The 9,841-nt window shown below is 35.5% G+C and overlaps 1 protein-coding gene and 1 non-coding gene across 3 annotated transcripts; one reads left to right on the top strand and one right to left on the bottom strand.

Annotated features, from left to right (window-relative positions):
• The first annotated feature begins 261 nt into the window (after window positions 1-261).
• LOC141723046 (small nucleolar RNA R71) lies at window positions 262-368 on the top strand. Its single transcript, XR_012576039.1, has one exon. It is a non-coding gene; the product is annotated as a small nucleolar RNA R71 (small nucleolar RNA).
• A 7,240-nt stretch (window positions 369-7,608) lies between these two features.
• Window positions 7,609-9,495, bottom strand: LOC141721228 (NAC transcription factor 25-like). Of its 2 annotated transcripts, none has more exons than XM_074524052.1 (3): window positions 9,113-9,495; window positions 8,668-8,993; window positions 7,609-8,496 (listed from the first exon to the last, which is right to left on the bottom strand). In XM_074524052.1, exons 1-3 carry the CDS (start codon window positions 9,297-9,299, stop codon window positions 7,981-7,983), a joined length of 1,029 nt encoding a protein of 342 aa, XP_074380153.1. In that variant the 5' UTR covers window positions 9,300-9,495; the 3' UTR covers window positions 7,609-7,980. The 2 variants fall into 2 exon arrangements, with proteins under 2 accessions (XP_074380153.1, XP_074380151.1); XM_074524050.1 differs by having other exon boundaries at window positions 7,609-8,532; window positions 9,113-9,494.
• Window positions 9,496-9,841: the final 346 nt, after the last annotated feature.

The raw sequence follows: 9,841 nt of genomic DNA, 5'->3' as shown, positions 1-9,841 counted from the left end.
AAAGTGTTCACCTTCATCGTCAAAGCCTTAAGTTGGGCAGCTATAGCAGTTGCTGCATCCAACTCCAGAATTTCTGCTACTTTTCCCTGAGTCAGTCTCTGAGAAGGATTCTGGTATTCATTAGCAGCCATCAGTTCAATCAATTCATAAAATTTATTATAGATTTTATCCCACAAGGCTCCTCCTGATGCTGCATCGAGCATGGGTCTAGAAGTAGCACCCAATCCATTGTAGAAACAGTTTATAATCATCCAATCAGGCATGCCATGGTATGGGCACTTCCTTAGCATCTCCTTATATCGATCCCAAGCCTCAGACAGAGATTCAACAGTTTGCTGAGCAAACTGAGTAAAAGCATTCCTGATTGCAGCAGTCTTGGCCATAGGGAAGAATTTAGTGAGAAAATTTTGAGCAAGATCCTCCCATGTGGTGATAGACCCTGATGATAGAAAATGTAACCAGCACTTCGCTTTATCCCTCAGAGAGAATAAGAAGAGTCGCAACTTGATAGCATCTTCAGTCACACCATTGAACTTGAAAGTATCGCATATCTCAATGAAATCCCTGATGTGCATGTTGGGGTCTTCAGTAGGAGAACCCCCAAACTGAACTGAGTTCTGTATCATCTGAATCGTGCTTGACTTGATCTTAAAAGCGTTAGCCGAGATGGCTGGCCTGATGATGCTTGACTGAAAATCATTGATCTTAGGCTGAGAATAGTCCATCAAAGCCTTAGGAATTTCTGCTCCCATCACTACTAAAGCTGGTTCCTCGACTTTCTCTTCTTCCTCAAAAACTTCCCTTCGAACCACTACAACTTCTTCCTCGGCTTTATCCAGAGTTCTCTTACGAGACCGCGAACGCGTATGCATACACGCTCACTAGAGTACCTGAAATAAGACAAGAAAACAGATAAGTAACAATGTATGAGTCAATAAACTTTAACGATCACTGATGACAAACACATAAACAAAAAAAATTAACACTGCAGTCCCCGGCAGCGGCGCCAAAAACTTGTTAGTCGCTAAACACGCGCTAATAATATACGCAAGTATACGCATTCATAAGTAATATATAATTATTTATAGTTCGTTCCCACAGAGACTGACTTTGGTTAACTAATTAATTTATACACTTATATACCAATGATATGGTTATTATCCAATGCTAAGACTATAACAATTTAGGATTGTTTTATAAATAAGAATTAAACTAACAATTATAACTAAGAGAATAACAATGGTTGAATTAATAAATATGACAAACATGGGATTCTAACTTCCTTAAATACTTCATTCAATAGCTTTATTGTTCTTAACCTTAGCATGTAATGGTGATGACACTAATCAGATAACACGAAACTAGTAAACGCCAACTTTCGTTGCACGAATACCATACTATCAGACATCCACAAAAGCGATAAAAGCTAAATAGACACCATTCATATTGAGACCCTATATGTCTATAGAATTTGACAACATAGCGGTTTAATGCACAAGTTATCTATCGTGATTACATAGGACAAGTAAGATGGTTAAAATTACCTACAAATCATGCATAACAATAACACATGAACCTATGCTAGCATGGCAAGTTCTAAACCCTTAACTTTACTGTCTCTTCATTAAGAATTAACACACTATCCTATAAGTTTGTGACGCTCATAAGACGAATAAGCATAACAAATACTAGGTTATCATACAATCACCACACACTAAGGTATCGAAACAAATTAACTAAAGAAATTCATAAATAAATCCGCTAGAACCACACGATAACGATTAGCCCATAATCGGACTCATCATCAACGTGGGTTCCGATGAAAGCATGGTATAATAAACGTAGTCTTTATACAGAATAAATAATAAAACCAAAGTACGAAATAAGAGTAAGGTTCATGAATAAGAAAACTAGCATCCAAGTTACAACTTAGAACAAAGATTCACAAGTAAAAATAAGATCTTCTTCGTCTTCGTTGAATTGTGCTAACACGGTCTTCTTACGGCTCTCCTAGTGCTCTGGTATATCTGTCTCTCTAGAAAATGTCCTTTATTTAAGTATAAATAGCAGCCCATGCAAGATATAAATCCTCCAATTGTAAATCAACTAGAATCAGGATTCTGGGATCCCGGCCCGGCGCGGCCGCGCGCTTCATCAGCGCGGCCGCGCTGGCTTTCTGACAAGTGAGAGCGGTCGCGCGCTAGACCAACGCGGGCACGCCGTGCTTCTGGAAAAACTTCTGAATTTATTTAATTTCTGCTACAATCAAGTTGGCTTCCGGAGCTTTATTCTTTGGACATCATCCTAACACCATATTAGCACTAAAACAATGCTAATTCACCTGATTCTTAGAATAATGCCTGAAATGCAAAAATACTAGAAAACACATTAAAACACCAACAACTTAAGTACATTTACACCAATTTAAAGCTTCATGGAGCGTAATAAAGTGTCATAAATGCCACTCAACACCTAATACAGGAACAACTCCTCTCAAAATCCTGACTGAAATTTCTCTAACAATTGAAGCTGGGAGTACAATTGCCAATGACCCTGCTATGGGAGAAGCAAACATATCACATTCATGTGACAGTGCTTCGCAAGAAGCACAAGGGTTTGAGGTTGGTATACATGAAAGTAACTCAGTCAAATCCCCTCTAATTCAATTGGAGGTTCCCACTACAAGTGGAGGACAACACACTGTCAGAAACACAGAGAATCTGTGAGTCAAACTGTGACTCCTGCCACAGGTGGTTCTGACCCTACACATCAACCTTCAACCTCTCAACCTCAATAACCACATCTTATTTTACAATGGTTACAGACAACAGATTCTCAACCTACAACTGTGGATGATCTTCTTGTTGAGCAGATTTCTGGACTAGCCAACATTTCACAACATATACTTACTTCAGATATGAGCAACCAGGACTATCAAGCCATTCTTCTAACATACAAAGAAGAAGTTTAATGATGCATATCAAGATGGGAATGTAAATGTGTGGCTGTCTAAGGATTTTTTTTTGGAGATGGATCAAGTCTTGGCTAGGTTTAGGGATGAATATAATACTATTCTGGGAAGTAATGAGAAGGACTTGACTCCACAAGATGTTTATGATGCAATCACTGAAGTTTACAAAGCTCAACTCAAGGCTTTTCACCTATTTGGCAAAGCTCTATAACTAAAGCTGACTGGTCATGAAGACAAGGTAGGGAAGTTGGTGAAAGAGATGATGGATGAGATCATACCTTCTCAAGTCAAGATCACCTCAAAGTTCAAACATTTTGCTGACCAAATGGCAAGGCTAGATATGACTTTTATGGAAAAAGATGTCAAAAATCTCAGACAATCTTCCATTGCTCTCCATGAAGTGGTTCAACAACAAATCACAAGTTCAAATGACACAAAGCTCAAGTCGAATCAGCTTCACCAAAGAAGATATGAGCCTTCCGCACTGCTCATGGAGGGTATCAAACAAGATGTGGAAGAAACCTTTGGATCTTCTATAGCTTCAAGCTCTCAACCACCTACTTCCATATCTACAAATCTTCAAATTCAGGCTCTTCAAGATCAAGCCTCAACTCTGCAAACCTCCAACACCAACCTAAAAGCTTAAGTGCAAGCTCTCACTACATTAGTGCAGAGTCAACAGGCAGACATTCAAGCTTTGGTGGACCCCCACAAGCACTTACAAATGTAAAATTATGTTGCATTGGGAGCCATCATGGTTAAGCTTAATATTCCATTGTCTGTACTTCCTGAGTCTGTACCAACTCATCTCATCATGCATGTTTCCAAGACTAAGGGGGAGATTGAGGCTAGGATCCAACAGTCCAGGGTTGCTGGGAAATCAAAAGAGCCTATTATAGTTGGCCAAAGCTCTTCATAAACTCAATAATTTCCAGATGTAGGAAAAGACAGACTCATCACGGCTGCAGAAGGACAAAATCAAGATCAAGAATTTAGTGAACTTTTTGCAGTCCTGAGGATGTCTCTTCGAAACAACTACATCACATACAAGAGAGCATTGGCCAAGACTATCAACACCATCAGGTCAGTAGTGGTAAATTTGAAAACTACTTGCAGAAGAGGATTATTATCAATATTAATGATGGTGGTATGGATAGATGCCTTCAAGTATCTCTGTCAAATCTCTAATAAATATTATTTCGTTTATCCTAGTTCAATATAATATAAATTTTTTTGACTGAGCGATAATATTTATTATTTTTTCTTAACCCGATGCACATTATATTAACTAAATTCAACAATTATATTTACTTTGCTTAAATTTATTTTAGTCCGAAATATCAATTAGAATAATATAGAACTAAATATGAATTAGAATTTAGAATTGGTAGAAAAAATTGACTTTAATATCAATTAATAATAATATAGGGTTGGATATAAAATAGAATTTAAATTGATTGAGAAAGTTGACTCCAATATCGATAAGAATTGGAATTGACCGATCGACTAACTAAGCAATTAGATATACACTAATTAATTAAGGATAATTAAGTAATTTCAGCAAGTACCGAACGACCGACTACCAAACTTATAATATTTGGTCTATATATAGTATACTAGCCTATAACCCATGAATGCACGAGCTAATTATAATATTTGAAATTTTTATTTTTTTATTTTATATAAATTATAAAAAATAATAAGCGTGTAGATGCACTATCACGCAGCGGTCTATGTATTTCCAATGTTTTTCCACTTATTCGAGATTGAAAATAATGAAGTTCAAATATTTACGTATTATTTTGTATACATCATATTATTGAAGGATTCAAATTTTAGATAATTAAAATCTTAAAATGACATCTTACTACAGTCTATAGGTCGCTTTGTTGTGCTGGTGCAGAGCCTATAGGAAATTGGCAGTCTTGAATAAGAGTGGTATAAGTGGATGACTTGGTATTATTTTTAAAAATTTTCTTGATTTATTAATTATTTTGTTATATTGTAATTTGAATTACTAAAATTAATTTTGAAAGTATTTGATTTCTTACAAAAGAGGTAAGAAAGAAGTTGAATGCAATTATAAATTAAGTTAAATAATAATTCATAGAGTTTATAGTTATATTATATACATGATTTAATATTTTTAATTAAATTATATTTGTTTAAACTTTATTTTGGAAGTTGTTAACATATTTTTTAGGAAGGTGTTAACCAACCGACCAAACACCGACTAAACGAAATCATGTTTTACTTATAATATTACGTTATAGATATGTATAGAATGTCCCGTGGGCATGCTCGGCCATAGCATTTCATATATATCTATCCATCTAGGTTCTGGAACTTGACTATAGCATTTCTCATCCCAGCTGATTCGATCATCTTAAATTCAATTCATATATATCTATCCATCTCCAAAGACTCTCCAAACCACCACCAGTAAGTACCGACTGATGGAAACTTTTACGTTGATTCTTTATTATTCAAAATTGACGTTGCCCTAAAAAGGTATTAAAATAGCTTTCTGTGATGTTAAACGGTGAAAAATATCAGCATCTATACGTATACAAATGGTTTTCCAATTAATTTGCGAATTAATGGTGTATTTACTCCATATTTCATGTACACACGTAAGTATACATACTTGGTATTAAACGTACGTATACGCTTATATTTTCGTATATGCCGTATAGCTGACACCCATTCACCAAATCGACGGAGAAGATTTAAGGCCCGGCTAATGATTTTTAAGCACAGGAAGAAGATATTCAGTGCTTCATGATCATATATTATGGCATATTATCTAATGCCAAATTAAGCCACTAATGATATGATACGTATTAAAGCAGTTCTGTACTCTTTACTAAGAATGGAAAGTTGCAATTAACAAAATAAAAAACACATAAATATTGTGTGGTTAGAAGATAATGATTCTTTGTTAAACATGATTTGATGGTCCCTAAAGTCAGCACAAGAGGAAGCCCTACAGCCATTCTTGTTGTCAACAACTTACTCCTCTCTTTGCTAATCGAATCTGTATGTTTAATATTTTATCTGGGCCTATTGGTCTTTTCATGCATGCTCCGGCCGTGAAAGATCATGACAACCAACTCCCTCGGATATATCTATTCTAATTTCAAGATCAACTTAGAGATAAACCAAATTGATTATCACCAAGAATTTTATATATGGATACCATCAAGGAGCTCGGTTAAGAGATTGTGACCAGGTTTAAGGAACCGGTTGCTCTAAAATCTCAGGTTGTTAGAGGAAGGGTTTGGATCCAAGATCTTATATTAATATTTTAATATTCTATCTCACTTGAAAACTTATTTTTGGGTTGAAAAGTGGATCATGAAACCTATTTTTGAAGCATTAATTTACCTTTCATGCAACGATAAACTGTAAGAAATATTAGGGTGGCAGAGATCGAACTTGAATACTCCGTGAGCCTGAGGTATGATACCAGTTTATTGAAACCATGTCATAGAATCAATCCCTCTAAAAGCTCAGTATTAGAGAAATACCCTTTTTAGGATTTTATTAGTATTAATAATTGGATAAGCAGGTTAAGGTTGCGTACATCATGTTATTATCTCATTCGTCTGAGTAAGATAAATGAGTACGTCCAATTCTTTTAACAAATTAGTAATAACTGAAATCCTTATTGATTTTGCAAAACCAGTAAATACTTTCGGAAAAAATCAGTAGAATTTTTTTTCAAGCCTGTGAGATGAGATATCATGTATGCAGGTATTTTATATAGTAATATATATCCTGTAGAAAGATCATATCTACTGAACTATCATTAATCAAGATAACATTATGTCAGCGAGCTAGCTTTGGAGAAAATGCATGGACCTTTTTACATTTGATCTGATAATGTATGAACAACATATTCCTTTCTTTTACAATCCCTTCCCTTTCGCAGATGTCAATCAAACACATTTAATATGACCCTAGGATAAGCTTCTTTTTGTGCTTCTTTTTATTATTTCTGGTTATGTACATTTAGTTAGTACTAAAACTCCATCCATACTGCGTATAAATACATATGTGTGTGTGAGAGAAAGGTTGCGGCTTTTAAAATGCATAACGAAAATATATATGATGTATAAAATACTAAAGATCAAATTTGTATAGTAATTCTTGGAGGAAATATTAATGGAGTATTTCTAGCTAATTTAATTAGGAGTTGGTCCGGGAAAAAAATGGAAGTTCCAAGCAAGCCTTTCTACTTATCCTTTTGCAGAATTTACTTTTAATAAATTAAACCGATTCTCACATGCATATGCCTCCACAAATTCACATATAAGCTAATTAAGGTTGTGTTTCTTTCAACCTATTGTGTAAATACATTGAAATTTGTAAGGACCAAATGTATACAGTGATTAAGCATGAATGCTAATAATAATCAAGTTCATTTTAAAAATCTATCTGTTAACGGCCATATACTTGCTGAAACATGAGACTAGGTCTAACAACTTGCTAAAACCATTCCTCTCCCACATGCAAATGTGCAGTGTTTTTAGGGTGCCCTAGATACAGAAGCTCGGGCTGTCTATATATATGCCTCTGCTAATTCACTTTCTTTTTTAAAATGAATTAACTTTACAAGAAAATTACACAAAAAGAACATGAACTTAAGTATATAAAAGCACACTGTATAAACATTACAACTGAAAAGATTAAATACAGTAACTAGTGTATGTGTTTATAAAGGTTGGTTTTATTTTTCTACATCACCAAGGAGCTTCACACTCTTTATGTAAACAACATTAAATTACAAACGCCTATACAAATATCTATATCATGAGAACTTAAACTTCTGCAGTAACTTGATGGATCATCTAGCTAACACAAACATTTCCGCAGTCTTCAAATAGTTACAAAATCCTCAACAATTATACTACTTACCTTATAATATTACACCACCTAATATGCATATATCATGTATATAAATCGCAGATTAAAGCAAAGTTCATTAAATTAATTAAGTGATAGATTCAAGTGTACCAATTCATGTTGTTCGGTAACTGATTGAAATTCTGCTGTCTGAAAACTCCATCACCGAGATTGCCAAGCATTGGTCCCTGTTGATGTAGCGGTTGATCAGTTTGTGGGTACTGACCCAGAAAACTAGCCATCGAACCGTTATCCTCCTGACCAGTCCTTCCGTCTTCGTGATTCTGATGATCCGCGGTGAGGAATCTCTTGTTTGATGAAGATGGCCCTCCGTCGTCCTCCCAAAATAAACCGCGTTTAATAGACATGAGATTCGGTGAAGGCAATGAAAGATGTGACTTTGAAGTAGCCGAAAGAGAGATGGAAGAGTCGCTGTTGTTCATCATATTTTGTAGCATGCTTTGCTCATTTTCAAGCATTGCACCATAACTTGCCGAAAACTTGGGATGATGTTGGCCAATTTGTATGCAGGGTTCAGATTGCATTGATCCTAATATCATCATATCCCCCAAAGACTCACAACCTTCATGTTCCATTAATGGCCTTTGGCTATTATTCTTTTTGTAGATTCGGCATAACACCCAATCATCAAGCTACAGTTATTAAAATTAAATCATCCATAAAATTAACAAACTAGAACTAGCTGCTTATACACACACAACTAAAAAAAAATCATAAATAGAAATAAAATTAACAAACGGCTTGGGAAATTTAATAATAGTACATACCCTCAAGGATCCTTTTTTATTATTTGCCATGTCGCAACCAGGAGGCTTCATGTTGGTAGACTTATTATTATCAGCGAGACGATATTCATGCATGATCCAATTGGTTTTAATCCCTTTTGGTGGCTTTCCTCCATAAAAAACAAGTGCCTTCTTAACACCTACCTTCTGAGATCCTCCGGTGCTACTGGTTGTGAGCACCGGCTTATCAGTTCCAGTGGCCTTCCAATACCCTGAAGTTGCTGCCCGATTTGGCCTGGCGCCATTAGGGTACTTCCGATCCCTTGGACTGAAAAAGTACCATTCCTGCTCCCCGAACGAAGCCTTTGCTGCATTTTTCAAACCAGAACACATCATCACAAATCTCCAATATAATAACATAACACATCATCCTCATAATTAAATGATTATCACCTTGTACACAAATATTCACGTATTTATAAATCACCTGGCAATTCCCACGGATCGAACTTATAAAGATCGACTTCAGCGATGATGGAAACAGGAAGAGGAGCAGAGGCAGCCTTTTTCTTAAGGTAGTGAACGACGAGCTCTTCGTCGGTGGGGTGAAAGCGGAACCCTGGTGGGAGCTGCGGCTGCTGCTGAGACCCTGCTGATGAATCTGTACTTTCCATTTTGTTATAAATATGTACACTAAATTTTGGTTGATAATTTATTAGGGACTGGAATTTTTATATTCTAGCACAAGTGAACAACATGTCACAAGGGCTTAATTTGAAAAATGAAATTACAGAGCTGAGCTAAACTTTGAGAGAGAAATATTGAGAAAGAGAGGAGGACTTTACGCATTGTCGTTTATAGGAGGTACGCTCATCTTTATTATAATATGGCCATAGGACCACGAAAACTAACATAGGCTACGGCCTACCAGTAACTATTAATCCTGGACTGTGCAAATGCTTAATAAAAAGTCAAAAATAATTCAAGATTAAATTTATTTACACTCCCAAAAATTATATCATATTCAGAATCATTAAACCCCTGTCCGGTAAATGGAATTAAAAATTTATAAGTTCACAAATTACAACTCTAGGCTAATTAATTAATAACCTTTATTAATAAGCGAAACATTTTGATTTCACCAATTTCTGATAACACCGACTTTTGGTTGGGTGAAAAATTAAAATATCCGTCATCTGGGAGGTTTGTACCCAAA

Source organism: Apium graveolens, chromosome 4 (assembly GCF_009905375.1).
Source record: "Apium graveolens cultivar Ventura chromosome 4, ASM990537v1, whole genome shotgun sequence".
In the NCBI taxonomy this organism is placed as follows: domain Eukaryota; kingdom Viridiplantae; phylum Streptophyta; class Magnoliopsida; order Apiales; family Apiaceae; genus Apium; species Apium graveolens.
This window is presented reverse-complemented; position numbering and strand designations above follow the sequence as displayed.